The sequence below is a fragment of the Mauremys reevesii genome, linkage group 11 (genome assembly GCF_016161935.1).
Source record: "Mauremys reevesii isolate NIE-2019 linkage group 11, ASM1616193v1, whole genome shotgun sequence".
NCBI classification, from domain to species: domain Eukaryota; kingdom Metazoa; phylum Chordata; order Testudines; family Geoemydidae; genus Mauremys; species Mauremys reevesii.
Window position 1 is genome coordinate 44,991,204 of NC_052633.1, and position 17,822 is coordinate 45,009,025.

Below are 17,822 nucleotides of genomic sequence, written 5' to 3' on the forward strand. Positions count from 1 at the left end.
AAATCAGACATAAAAATACAGAAGAAGTGCCACAGCACACTCTTACTGAAAAATTGCTTATTTTCTCATTTTTACCATATAATTATAAAATAAATGAATTGGAATATAACTACTGTACTTACATTTCAGTGTATAGTAGTGTATTTAGAGCAGTATAAACAAGTCATTGTCTGTATGATTTTTTTTTAGTTTGCACTGACTTTGCTAGTGCTTTTTTTGTAGCCTGTTGTAAAACTAGGCAAATATCTAGATGAGTTGAGGTACTCCCTGGGTACACGTATCCCCATCTGCATATCCCCAGGGGTATACGTACCCTGGGTTGAGAACCACTGGCTTAAGCGAATACTTTCCTTATGGGAGAGATTGTGCTCACTCGTGTGCTGTTTCAATTTCACAACATGGAGAAAGAGCACAAGGACCCATTCTTGTTCATCTACATTGTGGTCAGGCACACTGGCAGTCCCCACACTCCCATGAGTGTGCATGAGAACAGTGCCACCACTGGAGTGGGGGATGGTAATAGCTCCATCCTTCCTCCTCACCAACCAGAGAAGCTGGTTCAAAGGGGAGCATGCACTGCACTCTTGCAAGAAGTAGCAGCAGCCTCAGGAGACAATGCAACTCTCCCTAGGAATCTAGATTGGTGGGAGATAAGTAGCTTTGGTACCGAGTATAACATGCACAAGGTGGGAAATATTTAAAGAATATGAACAGGAATGCAGAAGGACACATCACTTGTAAACAGAGCACCATATTAAAGGAAGAACAATTTGCAGAGGGAGTAGTGTTGTCTTTAGAACATCAAGCTATTTTTTATCATTATTCCTTTTTCTGAAGAGAGCTGAGTTTTTAACCTTTAGGACCAAACCCCTTACTGAGTCACTCTTCAGTGTTAAAGGCTGATTGAAGAGGTTTCTGTTTGTCAGATTTTGCTGTGAAGTACTTTCTGTTTTAAACATCAAGATGGAAACAGAAAAAATAACAAAAACCAGATAATTAAACAATTTCTCTACAAAACCCCAACAACTTACAGCACTTCACCAGCAAGAAATTATAGAGGGCAGCAAGAAACTGAGTCTGCAACAGTGGAGATTTCTACTTCCACAAGATTTACACAAACTTTTGCATTAAAAAGGTATATTTCAGGTACCTTTGTTGGAAAATATCGGCTAGTCTTGAACTGCTTCAGTGTGGATGATAGTGTTACTGTAGAAAAGAACAGGATGACTGACCAGAAGAGAACATCTGGAACGTAAGGGCCATGATGTCCACAGGCTCGTCCAACATACTCCCCATGAAATGTTCCACATTCCTAACAGGAAGAACAAAGCAGGATTGTTTTGAAAAATGCCCTAGTAAATGCTGTTATATATTTCTTTTCCTGTGATTAGTTACTCCCTTAAATAAATGACAGATTAGATCATATAATATATTGTCAATAGTAAACTAATTTTGAGATATTTAACCTTCTTTCATTTAAAACCCCAAATCTTTATATCTGGATTGTGTGGATAAACTGTACTTTTCAGCTGTAATGCTGTGAAGAAAAATGGAAAGCTAGAAAATGAGAATTGTCCATCTCAGAATGAAGAACATCTCATACACTCAGACATTGTGCCATAGAGCACTAAAGAAACTTAGCAATGACGGATATGTTTTCCTAGAGATATTTAATGACATAATCACTATGTGATATCAATTAGGGATGGGCAAATTGGTTTGGATAAATAAATCTTCTCCCATGCTTTGAAACAAACCTGTATTTGTTTTTAAAAAGTTTGGTTGTAATTTTTTTTAATTTTCACATGTCTGCTGAGAAAGGAAAGAAAATACTCTGATAAGGCTACTCTTGTTGCATTTCCAAGCTTTAGTTGTTTGTTTTAACTTTATAATTTGAAGGAAAACTATTCAGACCTACTTATTATCCCAGAATGGAACTAAGAAATGTATTTACCAGAAGGGGGCAGCACACTTCACAACATTTTCTTTGCTTAGGAAAAGCTAAGATTGTTTCTAAAAAAGATCTGATAAAATTCAGGGAATACACCAAACAAAACATTAATATTTATTTCAGGCAACAGCTTCACTTCAAAGTCTGATGTGTCAGAATTTGTCAAATTTTAACCAATGTATTTTAAAAAGATAACATACAGGTTTGCTGCAACCTAAATCTCACATGTGAACCTTACATTTCAGATACACCTCTAGTAGAAATCTAAACAAATGATTGTCAGACAGCCATAAATACAGATGTGTTCAGCTTCCTAAACAATGAGCACAGAAATGTGGGAAATCTATGAAGATGTGAACTATAGAACATGGAATCCCACTGCTCACTCACTAAGTAAAGGAATATAAGAAACAGAGTAACCTGAATTGAGGGGTCCGTTCTCTAATACCCTGACTATGGGAGAAGACTTATGTGGTGAATAAGTAACTGACCATACTGTCAAAATGACAAACTGGGGCACTTTTGTGGCAACATTTATTAGAGTCATAGAATACTCAGGTGCTCTACATTTTGGCACTCTTCTTTTCTATTTAAGAAAAGAAAGAAAGAAAGAAAGAACTATGCCCCATCCCCCCTGGACTATCTGTCCCACACTTTCCTCCTCTTTATGGTTCTGGTCACCATAGAGAGAAGGAGAAGTAAGGCTATCACAACTACTAGGTACCTATTCCTTCCCATTATATGCTGCCAGAGCAGAATTTTTTCATCAATTACACTGAGTCACTGACTCATCAAATTCATATTGCAGTACCATGGCTGCAGGGGCGGCTCTAGGCACCAGCAAAACAAGCTGGTGCCTAGGTGCCCTGGGGATCTGGGGCTCCCTCTGCGGGGGCGCCCCCCACTGCATGCGCCTGGGGCAGGGAGGCGGAGCCCCATGGGACGGACCTGCCGCAGGCATGACGGCGCGGGGGAGCGGGCGCGCCGGCTTCGGCTGGGCTCCCCGGCGGGCATGCGACGCTCGCGAGCGCAGCGCGGCCGCCCGGAACGCGCCGCGCGGCGGGGCGGCCAGAGCGCGCGCAGACCAGCGCAGCGGACTCTCCGTCATCATGCCCGCGGTCCGTCTGCTCCCGCGGCTCCGGGGCGCCTCCCGCGCATGACTGCTTGGGGCGGCCAAAACGCTAGAGCCGCCCCTGCATGGCTGGACAATTTATGACAAGCTTTGGTTTTGAAGAATGATTGGCATGAAGTACACCCTAGTATGGGATGAAAGTGAGACAAGGGAGTGCAAAACATATATCAGTATAGCAATACATCTGGGACAAACAGTCATTAGGTATTAAAAACCAGAAAACTTTGATGAAATGAAAAAACAAGACATTTCAGGCATCCCAAAAGAAGTTCTCAGGACTTTGGGACACCAGATGAAAAAGTACAACTGCCCTGGTTAAACCAAGGCACACGGACTCTTTATGATGGCCTGTGCACAAGGGTGAATATCATCCTGTAAGAATATATATCAATTTACGAACTGACTATACTAATGCCTGTATCAAGAATCTAAGTGGGTCCAGTGCAAACTAGAGATTTGCAAAAATCTGAGCAGACTCAGATTCAGCTAAGTGTTTGTGCAGTTAACAAAATGCACTTTCTTTGCTCTTCTGATAAACTTGACTCCTGTGCCCTTGTTAAGCATTACACTTATCAGACCTACCACCAGGAACACTAACAAGAGTTAATATGTGGAAAATACAGTGCTGTCTGTGTGTGACCAGAACAAATCACTGTAGGCTCTCATTGGCATATTTTGGCACCAGGGAGGAGTTGCGAATGACATCAAGAAATTTCAAATGATGAATAAATATATAATTGTCAGGAAATCAGGATATTTATTTGACAGGCATGGGGGATATTGGAACATCTTTCAATCATACTGCTCCCAATTTAAAGTAGATTATTGACTATAAATCTTTGAGGGGAAGCTGACTTATATATTCCTGAATCATTCATTGTTTGCAGTTTTTCAGCTGCTCAATGTAACACGTTAGGGCTTAGTAACATTTATTTGTTAAAATGGAATTACTTATTTTATGTCTAAGCTACAAATATACTCTGAGAAACATTGTGATAGCAGACACCTTCTCTTGTTATTTTGCGAGCTCACATGATCAGGTCTTTGCTGAAATCGCTAGGATCCCTTAGAATTGTGGTTCTTAACATTTTCCATATTGTGACCCCACGTTACAACACAAAAAAGTTTCAGGGTCAACCCCTACACACACTCCCATCAATCCATAAAGAAAAAGAAGGTGGTTATGAACCTCTTTAGATCTTTGTGTCACTCTCTTGGATTGAGAGGCAACTCCCGGGTTGAAAACCTATGCTGTAGAAAGAATACAATATCAACTGAATGAACATTTATAGACTTGTGTTGACTAAACCAAGGCAAATCTGAGTTTTGCTTTTGAAAGGTTTCCCCCAGCCTAATTTTCTGAAAAGAAATTTGTGAAGATGAAAGACTACATGTCTATGATGACGACTCTGCCTATTGAAAAAAAATCACACGAGCCTGGTCTTGTGAGTCTCATGAGCCTGCCCCAGCTTTCTCTCTTTCTAGACTGAATTGTCATTGGCTTTGTAATTAAATGACCATTTACAAAGAAGAAAATATTGCAAGAAAAAAAAAGAGCCTGTTTTCAAATATGCCATTTACAATCAAGCTTCAAAAGCAGCTGAGGGAAAGGAAAATAACAACTATAAGGTTCCCTGGCTCCAACCCTATCCAGAAAAATATATAGTTCAGGAACAAATATTTTGTGCGTGTGTGAAACAAGCCCTTTCAAGACTAATACATTTTGCATTAGGTGCTGTAGAATGGTGGCTTGCTTTCTTTTATGTCAAGGAAATGTTTATACAAGTCCAATAGTAACACAGTACATAGCTGACATTAAAAGAGTGGGTAAAATAGACCTTTAGCAACTAACTGGGATGTTAACAAACATTCTCTTTCCCCCGTCAGTATAGCCTGAACAGCTGGAAGAGTATTTTAGGGAAAATAAAGCTTATAGATTCTTTTTAGACAAGGCAGCTTTGGTTTTGCCATCTGGTAGAATTTAGGTCAAATTCATTGTTGTCATTTGACATGTTTAGACAATGTCAGTCATACTTCTCTGTTAGTATGTAAACAAACTTTTTAAAGCACTGCACAATGATGCACATTCTTGCTTTAATATGTACTATGGCAAATGGCTGACACTATTGTGGTGGGTCCCACGCTTTTCCTTGGTGTGATGGGTCAGGGAGTTGCCCCTTACCCCTATTCTCGGGCGTTGACGGCTCCGCTATTGCCCTTTTGTGGGAGAGAAGGGAAGTGGGGAAGGGACCCGGGTCAGCCCCCTACTCTGGGTCCCAGCCCCTTCAGCTTCATGGGCTTCTTTCCCTCTTTCCCCTGGGGCAGGGTTTCTCTCGGTCCTCTGTGCCTGGGGAGGACCCCTGCTCTGCTTGCGCAGGGATTTGCTTCCCCTGGTACTCTGATCCTCTGGTCAATAACAGTATTCTTGCAAACTACAGTCAGCTCTCCTTCCCTCCTCCTCGGGGAGGAGAGGTCGGCCCAGCCCTGCAGGCAACCCCTGCTATGCTGGAGCAGCCCCTCTCCCTGCTGAAGGGGGGCAGGCAGCGGGGTCATGGCAGGGCTCGGGCGAGACCCCACCTCCAAGGCGCAGCAGCGCCTCCCCAGGTGACCTCTCCAGCCAGCTCCCTTCTCGGGCCTTAAATTGGCTTCAGCTGCTCTAATTACCCTGTAATAACCTCTCCTCAGTCCACAGGGAATAAGGCCTTAATCATCCTGGGGCGTATATACCTCCTATCTATCACTCCCCTGCTGCCCTCTGGCCCTGCTGCATCACAGTACTAATAAAGAATATATAATAATCTAGCAAAAGGTTTCTAAAAATATTAATGATAGAAAATCTACATTAACCTTTGTTCAGCAAAGTACTGTATGTGCCTTATTTAAACAATACAGTCATAGCTGGAGCAATGTAATTTATTAATATGACTAGAGCAGAAAAGGTAACATGCATGTTCATGGATTTATCAGGTTTCAATACTTCACTTACTGACACCGTTAGGTTTCCCCAAGGTATGTCCGATGCAGAGATATTGTGGTCATTCCAATATTGCAAGGTCTTATTGCTAGGATTATGCGGCTCCACACAACTACATCTGAAAAGATAAAGAAATATTTTTTCATATTTACTTATGAAATCCAAACTCTTTATTATGCTTATGGCATTAGTATATTAAAATGGTGCTCTACTTTTTAATATAATTTTAGTTCAATTTAATTCAGTGAATTCTTGTTATGGAGCTGAATATAGATCAATAGTTATCAGTACAGCAGGAGCATATTTCACTGTGAAGTACATGTGCATATATAGTACATAACATTGTGGTGACACATGTAACTGATTATACACAGTAACACAATTGTCTTTCTATTCGATTGTTGCACTCCAGATTTCATTAAGAGCACTGACTTGCTATTGAGTATGTGCCAGGGCTATTAAGCCCATCTCTCTCAAGTTTCCTGCATGGAGATGACCTATTATTCATGGCTCTGGGCTCTAGAGTCATGCATTCCTCATACTCTAACCATGCTGGGTTTCCCCTCTCAAACCTGCAGGACAAATGTCAGGGTTTTGCACTATCCCCAGGGCATGCCACACTGCATCTGCCATTTTCCCCCTCCTCCACAGCTGCTCTTAAAGTTTCATTTTCATTTTAAAGTTTGTATTTGAACACAGGAAATGTGGCAGAGGCAGCATGGGAGGACAATGCTCCAAACAGGCAATTTAAAATCAAAATTAAGTCTTAAGCATCTGAAGCAGCTGTGGGAGGCTTGCTCCTCAGCAGAGTCTTAAAGAGTATGTACGGTACTTTGCAGAGTCTGAAAGGAAAAAAATCTTGCCTTGCAGCATTCTTCAGTCAAGCACACTTAAAACCTACAGTACAAAACTAGCAATAACAGCTGCAAAAAATGCTGTGCCCCACTTAGTGTTAAACATTTCATGGGCAGCTGTGGCCTGGTATACTAAGCATAAGGTGGGAGTCACTAGATCTGTATTCAAATCTTGACTCCGCCACTGAACCACAGTATGTATTTAGACAAGTCATTAACCTTCTCTGTGCTGTTTCCCTATCCATTAAATAGGGATAAGAATTTTTACCCAGGTTTAAAAAGTACTTTATGTTCTGCAGATGAAAACTGCAGCTCTCTATACTGCAAAGCACAAAGTAGATTTCCACTGAAGTACTATACATGTGACCCAGAGGTGAAAGTAAGCTGGTCTGGTCCGGTACGGCGTACCAGCAAGAGCTGGTACGCCGTGCTGGACCAGACTGGCTTTCCCAGGCTGGTGATTTAAAGGGCCTGGGGCTCCCATCAGCAGCCAAAGTCCCGGGCCCTTTAAATTGCCACCAGAACCTGGAGTCTGGGGTAGCGGCGGCAGCTGGGAGCCCCTGGGGCTCCATCGGTGATTTAAAGGGCCCAGAGCTCCGTTGCAGTAGCAGCAACTGGAGCCCTGGGCCCTTTACATAACCCCCTAGTTCCGGGGCTCCCAGCCACCTCTGCAGCTGGGAGTGATGTAAAGGGCCTGGGGCTCCCAGCCACCGCTACTGCAGCCAGAGCCCGGGGCCCTTTAAATCTTGATTTAAAGGGCCAGGGGATTTTAAGGCCCTGCCTCTTCTGGTTAAGGCCCCGCCCCCTGCTCAGGACTCTGGAGTACTGGTAAGTCCTTTAAGTTACTTTCACCCCTGATGTGACCCCACACCTGCATTTAACATGTAGAGACATATTTTCTTTGTAGACCTCCTTGGTTTTACTTTAAATTAAATCATATTATTAAAAATGAAACAAACAATGAAAAAATAACAACTCATGAACAAGGAACATAAAATAAAGCAACAGCATACAAAGAAACTTAGAAATGGATGCCCTGATCCAAAGTCACTTGAATTTTTCAACAGGCTTCAATGAGCTTTGTATCATACCCTGAGTGCAGAGTAAATGTGTTCAAAACTTTGTTCAAAATATTATTGAACAAAATAAATAGAACACATACATTAATACTGGATTAAAGTAGCATAATAAAGCTGATGCATGACAATGTATTAGCTACATTATTGCAAGGAAATACATGTTTTTTGTGTAATAATGCACGTGTCTATTTCCAGTTACTATTTCCTGTGAACATAGTGAGGCAGAAGCTTCTTGCCCCCTGAAGTCCAGTGCTGATCATAGATTGGTCAGACAGAGCGATACAGCCCATTAGCTTTGTGATTACAGTAGCCAGGGTGATATAGGATGCCTCTTTCTGACAATAAAAATCAGACAAACACCTGAAAATATTGGGTGTATTTTGTGGTTGGGTCAGTCACATTGTATAACACTATATAAATAGATCCTTTCTCACTAGCATTATCACCAAGTCCTTCCCAGGGAGACATGAAGCTCTAGTCTAGCATTTACTAAATTCCATAGACGTTTGTTAGAGGTAGGTAGACCATTTATCTGCAGGATATTTGTGTAAGCACAGTCCACACAGACCAAATCTTGAGCCTTCACCATGAAAGTCAATGTGAGTCTTGCCATTGATTTAAGTGGGAACAGAATTAGATCCTTGGTGAGTGGATCAAATTATTTTCTTTTCTACCAGATACACGGAATTAAAGCCAAAGTAGATGTTCACTCTGTTAAAGACATCAGTTTGTTGTGACTATCACTGTACAAGTGCTGCTACAGGGGATACAGTAATTATAGCTTAAGGGAATGCCTCAGAAAGTTCTGGCTTAATATTGAAGTAGCCCTAGGTGGTAAAAAGATGAGATTTCCACTATGCCTCTTCAAATGATGTTACAGCTCTGGAGAAAATATACCCTCTTGGGAGCTATGCAGCCAGCAGATGGGTGTTTGTAGTGACACCAGAGAGCCTTTTCCAGACTATAATTCAGCAGGAATTTATTAGTCAAATTTATTAGCCAGCAGGAATACTGTGTTCAGGGACATTTTACTAACAGTCTGAGGTTTTACATTTTAAAATCTTAAATTAAAATAAGTAAAGGGGAATACAACAGCAATAACAAGTCCCTTTCATTACTACTTTTTCCCCTGTAATAGTGACCTAAGCCCTCAGGACTAAAGTAAAATACATTGCAGTGTGTGCCAGTCATGTTTTTTTCTCTTCCTCAGAATATTGTCTGTGGTGTGATAAAATGGTGCACGCAAAGCTGGAATAAGTAATAACTCACTGTCTCTATTGCAAGTTCAAAGATTCCTAGCAGAATGCTATAAAGATAAAGGTTTATGGTTGCCAACTACTCAGCACCTTAGACACACTGTCTGACCTGCTGAAGAGTTGCCTTGTTCAAATCAAAGAGCAATGTGCTATGGACACGTCTACAAATATGTTTATAAAGTAATGTAGTATAGTTTTAAACACCATATTTGCCAAATAATATTCTTTACTGCCCTTTCTGGAAAGAGTAATAAGTCAGCACCTCAGCCATCATTTTGGTTATGCTAATAGATACATAATGATTTGCTAGGAAGAAATTGCTATTTTCACAGACAAAAATACAAAAGGGAAGGCCTGCTAGTATTAATGGTAGTGAACCCTTAGGTGTCATTATTGACAAAAATAAGATGGTTAAACTTTAGCACCTCTGTTGGCAGAACCAATCTAGTGACAAAATAGCTGCTTCTTGCATCCTTGGCCTTTGGTCAATGCTTTACCTAAATGCAAAGGGTTCTCACATTTCTCTTTTATTGGACAAACTTCAGATATTACCTTGCCTCAACCACCTTGTCTCTGTAATGACATGGCTACAGCTACACTACATATATGACAAGACACGTTTAAAATATCAGAGTAAGGAAACAGCAAGGGATCTGGTTTCTTGGGATTGTGGAAGGAAAGATAAATGCTGAGCTACCAAGAAGTCAGTCAGGAAAACAGAAATCTACAAATACAAAAACAGTTCTTCATTTTGTTATCATTTCCTGTAATTAAAAAGGATAACCCTTTGTTAACTGAGACTCTGGCTTTTTCTAGAACGAGTCCATGTATGGTCTGCAATCATGGCCAATAAAGGGTTAATGTTCATAAAAGAAGTTCTACTATGTGGGAGGCATTTTTCACACTGGCACTTCATCTAAAAGCTTTCACAAAGAAATGGTTCTGAGATGTGAGCTCAACCCCCTTCCAAGATGAGAAACATCTCTCTGTAAAAACAGATTTGATCTAATGGGAGTTTAGAAGTATGGTACTGCATGTTCTATACGGAGGATGTTCATTGTCACTAAACTCTGATTGTTAGAATGTACTGTATCCATGGCTCAAGAGATCAATATACACCGCAAAACTAGCCAAGGTCTTTGTAAAGTCTTCATAATCCTCAGAAATTATGTGGTTTAGACTGCATAACACCTGAAAACTGGGTGACTGAGGGGTAAGAGTGGACCCCGTGGGAACCTCTCTAGGGTTTCCAGAGTAGAGGAGGTGATAGTGAGCAGGGTGTCAGCAATCAGAAACTGAGAAGGGCACATGCTATACAAGAAAAAGAGAGACAGAAGAAGCAGCAGATGGGGAGAAGGGGAGGGTAGCACCTGGGAAATTAGTTGGATGGTAGGTAGGGTAGAGTTCTGGCTGATGGGAGGCATAGGTAGAGGGAAAAGGGAAACATTTGTCATGTTGAAGCTGGAGGAACTGGATGCTGAGGTTAGTGTAATTTTCAGAAAAAGAGGGAAATCATTGGAGGATTAGACGACTAGGAGTCACTCTATAGTAGGAAGGATCAGCAGGTGTTGCAAGGGACAGCAAATGAACATTTAAATTAAAAATCATTTAAAATAATTCATTAATTTAATTCAAACTCAGTTTTATATCCATAGTGCTAATGAGGAGCTCTATAAATCAGGGGCTAAATTCTGTTCTGACTTACATTCCCTGCAGTTCTACTGATTTCAATTGCCACAGGACTTTGCAAGATAAAAATTAGGAGAACTTGCCTCTAAGTAAACTGTGTCTTTAAATTACACACTGAAACATCTAAAGCTGGCATGCATGCAGCACTGTATGTGCAAAACTAGTCTTCATGATATGCTGCACAGGCACTGATTTCTATACTCTTTATAGGACATGCCAGATTGACATGAACTTGGCTTCTTAAATAAATCAAGGAGTGGGATTTTCTACTCCTAATTCTTAAGTACATGTCAATACCAAGACAGATTGTAATATGCATACTACTATGCCAAGAAATCACTTTGAAATTATTCAATGTAATCTGTTAATAATTGAGTAACTTCTGGTGGAGAATTATTTGGTTAAGAAACAACATGAACTCATCATTTTTGGGGGAAAAAAACCCAATAAAGAAAGACGAAGTGTCTATGGTTATGTCTACAAAGCACAAAAGCCTGGGCTGACTCAGGTTTAGGCCCAAGCCCTCCTTCCATCCACACACAAATCAGCCTGACTCAGGCCAGGAACCACACTGGACTCTGGCCCATGGACCGTGCTGCGGGGTGGGTCACAGCCTGAGTCCTGCTGTGATGTGGGTCAAAGCCTTGGCATTTTGCAGTGTGGGTGCAACTCAAATCCAGGTCACCAGCCTTGGATCTGGAGAATCCGTCAACGCTATCCCTGTGCTTCTCTGCCTGGCCATCCCATAATTTCCCACACTTGCTTCCCAGGAAACAAAAGGAACCTTGTGGTTCAAATACAGCTGCTCAGCATTTAACCCTTCATTTCCATGCTCAACTGGAAACAGTCAACCCTCACACATAGCAAACCTCGCTATAATGCCACCCAATATAACACGAATTCGGATATAACGTGGTAAAGTAGCGCTCCAGGGTGGGGCTGCACACTCCGGTGGATCAAAGCAAGTTCAATATAACACGGTTTCACCTATAACACGGTAAGATTTTTTAGCTCCCGAGGACAGTGTTATACAAGGTAGAGGTGTATTAATACGGCCAGCACAAAGAAGTCCCGCACCAAGCACATTGCTAGCTGACCAGAGGAACACAGCTGGATTCTGGTTAACCTTGGGCATGAGTTGAGCAAGACATTCAATTTTATCAAGAACAGAAAAAAACAGCTATGTCTACAAAGCTATATGTGAGGGGCTGTTACCATTGGGGATTGACTGGAGAGCAGAACAATACACAGAGCAGATTGAGTGTCTGAAGACAGAGTACCACGAAGTCAAAGCTTCTAACAGCACCTCTGGGAATTCCCCATTTTTCTGCCCTTTTTATGAGGAATTTGACTGGGTACTGTAGTGAGCACTGAGCCCACAGTGTTGCATCACAATCGGCTGAGCAGGGTTGGCACCCTTATAACCCCCAATCACAAGCACCGCTGGAGGACAACCCGCTGTTGGATGAGGGCAAGAGGTGACCCTGGTGCTGAGGCTGGTAACTGAAGAGGTTTTGCTGCCATTGCCTCTGCAGCACATCCTACAGCCATACTCAGAGGAGCTGTACGGGGATGGCCCTGGGGAGCAGCCGACTGCAGAAGTGGTATCAGAGCAAGTGCTGGAGCCGGAGCCTGGTAAGTTTCTGCTACCATATTTGTTGTTGTTAATATATGAACGGAAGGGATTTTTGGTTAGTGGCCCTATTAAGTTATTAAAACTAGCAGGGGTTTTGATGTGCTTCTGTTCAGGGCAGAACCCATGCCGTTCCCCTAGCGCCACCCCCCTTCCTACTGACACCCCATGGAATTAAAAAAAAAGAACAAATATTAAACAAGCAGTTACAACATTTTTACTGGTTACTGATGGATTGTTATAAGTATGGGTTGGGGCTCCACAATTAACAGCCTTATGTACCCCTCCCATGTAATATAGAGCATCTTATAAATCAGCCATGCCCACACTGTCCTAGACCACCTGTAAACTGAGTCCCAGAAAAGCTGGCTGTTACGAGTCCAAACAAAAGCAAGTGTGTATTTAGTCCTTTGCTGGCTTTAATATATGAATTCAAATTACAGCAGAGGTTGGCTGTTTATCTGTGTTAGGGGTCCCCGTGGCAGACAGGAAGTCAGGTCTGTGCATGCATGCATGGTGCTTGTAAGGAGGATGTACTACATGTCCATGCTAACTCAACATCTTGTTCATTTTACTAAGAATTTTTCCCCATCGTTGGCTGGTGATGAAAGTGAACTTCTCACAAAGTAGGAACTCTAGATGATCTGCTATGATCCAGAGCAGGGCACATTTATTAGTTCCACCTCTGTATTTCAATAGTCTCCTCCACAGCAACACACACTGGTCATTCTCTAGATGCCTAAATATCTCCTTAGCACAGATGGATGGCTGTCCTCCGCTGGCCTGGAATATAAGTTAACATTTCCATATGGGGACCTACAGAATATCAATGTTCTCCAGCGCTTGCCCTGCCTGAAAGGTTTGAAAAACCATAGCCAGTGTTTAGACAACTCATAAGCTCCCTTACTCTTCCCCACCCTGGAAAACAATCAAGGAGATATAGAAAACATTCCAACTGAATTTTTACATACATCTTGCCATGATATGAGGTGCTTTTCAGTGCTGCTTCAAAGGATGTTGGAAGTGGCGGGTATTTTTTGTGTGAATAAAATAAAGCCCACTGATACAAAGTGTCATCTTTTGGCCTTTAATTAAAGCAGCCTCTTTGATTGAGGCACCAGGAGCCTGGGGAAGCAGACCCACCCTACTGCAGGCAAGGAGAAAGGCCAAGATAAGCTGACGGAAGAGATTCTACTAGATAAAATAAATCGGCAGACAGAGTCCCAGAAGGACCAAATGGAGTATCAGAAGGTGAAGGATGCAAGGTGGGTGGAAAAAGAGACAGAGGCTGCACGGTGCAAGAAGAAAGTGGTGGACAGACCGCAGGTTGAGGGGTGAAGACAGAGCACAGCAGAAGGAGTTTGAGCAGTTACTTGTACTCATGGCTACCAGCCTGCAGGCTCCACTGCCACCTTCATCTCCTGCATGACTTGAGTTCCCTCCATGCTATTGTATCCTGCAAGCTAGGCAGGATTTGGACAATTCAGAGACTGGCTGGACCACATCACAGGCAATGAACAATAGCACCCAGAACAGACACATGTACCCTCTGCATTCATCCACTCCAGTCCATGAGCAGCCTGCACATGCAAAATTCACCAGAAAGGCCAAAAACAGAAGGACAGTGGACACCCAGGAATAGCTGAACATGTCATTTGGGAACATGCACCTTTCACTGTTTTGGCACTGAGTTTGTTTACTGTGTTGTGAGTTTTGATGGCAGCTGGTCTGCTTTTCTAGTTCTAACTTTGATATATAAATACCTGCATAAAATTAAGTATTGAATTTGCACACAAGGTTACAATAGCAAGTTTTACTGTATGTAATGTTAAAAGTGGCACTAACTTTAAAAAAAATGTCACCACATGCCCATTTGCAATAAATGTCATAACAAAAATTTACAAAAATATCATCACAGTAATCCACAAACTGAGAGTTGAAGCACATTGCCGGTATTGATAAAATGCATAACACATTTCTGTACGTTTTATGAAAGTGTTTCCAAAATTCATAATACAGAATACCAACACAAATACCCACACCTATACACAGCCTCAAATTCCACTTCATTCCCTTTCATACATGGGACCATGCAAACCCATTATGTGGGTGCACAAAGCATCCCTGATTTAGGGTGACCAGACAGCAAATGTGAAAAATCGGGATGGGGGTGGGGGTAATAGGAGCATATATAAGAAAAAGACCCGAAAATCAGGACTGTCCCTATAAAATCGGGATATCTGGTCACCCTACCCTGATTGCACACATGAACCCAGCACCAGTCAGGAGTTCTGGATACGTGTGCCTGTTCAGAAACCCAGTGGTGTCTTGAGTCCACTCCTGGCACAAAGGTTCTTACTTGTCCCTGCAGACATTGAGCAGAACACAGCAGAACACAATAATGCAGACTGCATTGATGACACAGGTTCTGAAGGCAGTGCCAATGGGATTTCAAATTCATATTCTACCACCATCTTACAGCTACAGAGTGTGTAGTTGAACCTTCTTTTGCCAGGTCCTCTGAAATCAGGGTACAGTTTCATAAGCCATGGCAACAGGGTTTAAGCGAGATACCCTAGAACAACAGTAAGGATAATGTCCCAGCTTCTCCATGAAGGTAAACTCCCACACTTTGGAACACTCTAGCATCATGTATTCTATGTTAGTATCCATGTATCTGCCCTTGTGGTTGACCAGGGCCTGCATCATGATGGAGTAATACCCTTTGCAGTTTATGTACTGAAGTGCTCCTTGCAGACAGGGCCGGTGCAACCATTTAGGTGACTGCCCGCTAGGATTTGGGGGGCGGCATTTTCTTCGGCAGTGACCGCGGCGGCCGGATCTTCAGCCGCCCCAATCGCCGCCGGCATTTAGGCGGAGGGAGCTGGGGCAGGGGAGAGCGGGGAGGGCCGCCTGCAGCAAGTAAGGGGGGGTGGCACGCAGGGGAACTCCCCGCCCCAGCTCACTCCTGCCCCGCCTCCTCCCCGAGCACGGCGTGGCTGCTTCACTTCTCCTGCCTCCCAGGCTTGTGGTGCCTAAGCTGATTGGCGCTGCAAGCCTTGGAGGCAGGAGAAGTGAAGCAGCGACGGCGTGCTCGGGGTGGAGGTGGAGCAGGGGTGAGCTGGGGCGGAGGGGATGCCTCAGGGCGGAGGGTGGGGAGCTGCCGCAGGGCGGGCGCCTCAAGGCAGAGGGGGGGAGCTGCTGTGGGGGGGATGCCTCAGGGCGGAGGCTCGGGGACGGGGGAGGGCGCAAGGTGGAAGTTTCGCCTAGGGCGCGAAACATCCTTGCACCGGCCCTGTTTACAGAGGGCAAACGATACATACATGAGTCCCATAGACAGCTCCAGTGCAGTCTAGGAAATGCATTCTCTCAAAGCCAGCAATTATTTGAGGAATATTTGGAATCACACCCACCTTTGGGTACATCACAGTCCTGATCGCTTCACAAACCTCTGCCACAACACCACTCAGAGCTGATTTGCCAACTCCAAACTGGTTAGCCACAGACCTGCAGCAGTGTGGGGTAGTCAGCTTCCAGGTAGCTACGGCGACCCAATTTGAGACCCTCCTGTGGTTGTTGTGACACTGGAGGGTTGAGGCAAACTGATCACAGACTTCCAGGAATGTTTGCTTCTTCATGCAAAAATTCTGGGCCCAATGATCAGTCTAGGTCCGCTTTATGAAGTGATCCCACCAATCTATGCTTGTAACCCTACTCTAGAAATGATGGTCTACAGAGGGGGAAGATGCAGCTAAGGCAACAGGCAGGAGCAGCATCAGCTGGATTGTAGCTGGCATGGCATTATCTGCCTCTGAGAGGTGCCTTCAGCAGGTCAAAAACTGCCATCAAAATGTCCACCAGTGTCCCACAGATCATAGACTATCAGGGTTGGAAGGGACCTCAGGAGGTCATCTAGTCCAACCCCCTGCTCAAAAGCAGGACCAATCCCCAGACAGATTTTTGCCCCAGATTCCAAAATGGTCCCTTCCAGGATTGAACTCCCAACCCTGGGTTTAGCAGCCCAATGCTCAAACCACTGAGCTATCCTTCCCCAGATACCTAATTCCCAAAATAGATCTGACAGCAGGAGGTGAAGAAGTTCTTCCACTACATTGGGACCCACACTGATGGTTCCAGCTGCTGGGAGCATTCAACACAAAATAGCTTGGTTGGATGTGCTGGTGAACTATACCCAGCTACTTCTAGTGGGACAGACCGACAAATTCCTGGACAACCCACTATGAATGAAGCCACAAAGCAGCTAGACTGGCGAGGGCACTAGGAGCCCTGGGATATGATGATATAAACCCATAGTAGCTGAAATTGTGATGGTTGTGAGGCCTGGGTTTCTAAAGCAAGGTGGACACTCCTGGAGGCTTGGAGATATCAAGTCTCCAGGTGCAGATCCCACAGGCTTACTATGCTGTGTATATACCCTAAGGTCCCAAGAACCCAAAAATATCAACTAAAGAAGTAATTTGTGTCCCATATTTGAAGATAAGATAAGCAGCATTTTAAGATACTTAAGAATACTGGATCATTGTTTTTAAAGCAGTACTCCTTGCACCTAAGATGCCTATTTTGTTCTGCTCTTCAACTCCTGTTAGCATTTTAAACTCACACGATTGGGGGAGAAGTAGGACAAGCACTACATTTTTAACAAAGAAACCTATCCTGACATTCAGTGTCCTCATTTAAAACCTTGTTTTCCCATATACCAGTGCTCCAGATAGGAGTCACGAGAAGAAACATTTGATAGACGCGAAGAAAATAAGAGAAAGCAGCAGGAGGAGGAGTGGGGAGAAATGAGAAGGGATTGCCATGCCAACTTATAAACACCAAGGACAATACAAGTACGAAAAGGTCACAGGAATAAGAAACAGGCCAAAAAGTATGTGCACACCACATAAACAGAATACATGTTTATGTGACCTACAGAGTTGCCATTTTAATTTCTTCAAGGCAATATCCTGAAAAAAATATTCATACTGCAGCACAGTAGCATAATGAAGAACATTTTAAAGGTACAATTTACATTTGTCCTTCGAGTGAACTGTTGTGACTATTAATATTTTTCATTATTTCTGAATCCCTGCTCTAAAGATGTTACAATCTAAGGCCCCAATCCTGCATCCACATATGTCCCCAGTGAAGTCTCTAGGGTGGCTGTGAGTGCATTGATCCTGCCACATGTAGCTCATTGCAGGATCAGGACCAAAATCCAAATATGATGCAACAAGTGAGGTTAGTAAAC

The 17,822-nt window shown here is 43.1% G+C and overlaps 1 protein-coding gene and 1 long non-coding RNA gene across 2 annotated transcripts in view; one reads left to right on the forward strand and one right to left on the reverse strand.

The window, feature by feature from the left end:
• SLC4A10 (solute carrier family 4 member 10) overlaps positions 1-17,822 on the reverse strand; it is a 169,356-nt gene that overhangs the window by 19,521 nt on the left and 132,013 nt on the right. The window contains exons 15-16 of the mRNA XM_039494286.1: positions 6,070-6,175; positions 1,151-1,312 (exon numbers count right to left, since the gene is read on the reverse strand). Of these exons, the coding sequence (XP_039350220.1) occupies positions 1,151-1,312; positions 6,070-6,175 (268 nt within the window). The remainder of the gene's footprint in view (positions 1-1,150; positions 1,313-6,069; positions 6,176-17,822) is intronic.
• LOC120374514 overlaps positions 12,044-17,822 on the forward strand; it is a 35,538-nt gene continuing 29,759 nt past the window's right edge. The window contains exon 1 of the long non-coding RNA XR_005586130.1: positions 12,044-12,570. This is a non-coding gene — a long non-coding RNA (uncharacterized LOC120374514). The remainder of the gene's footprint in view (positions 12,571-17,822) is intronic.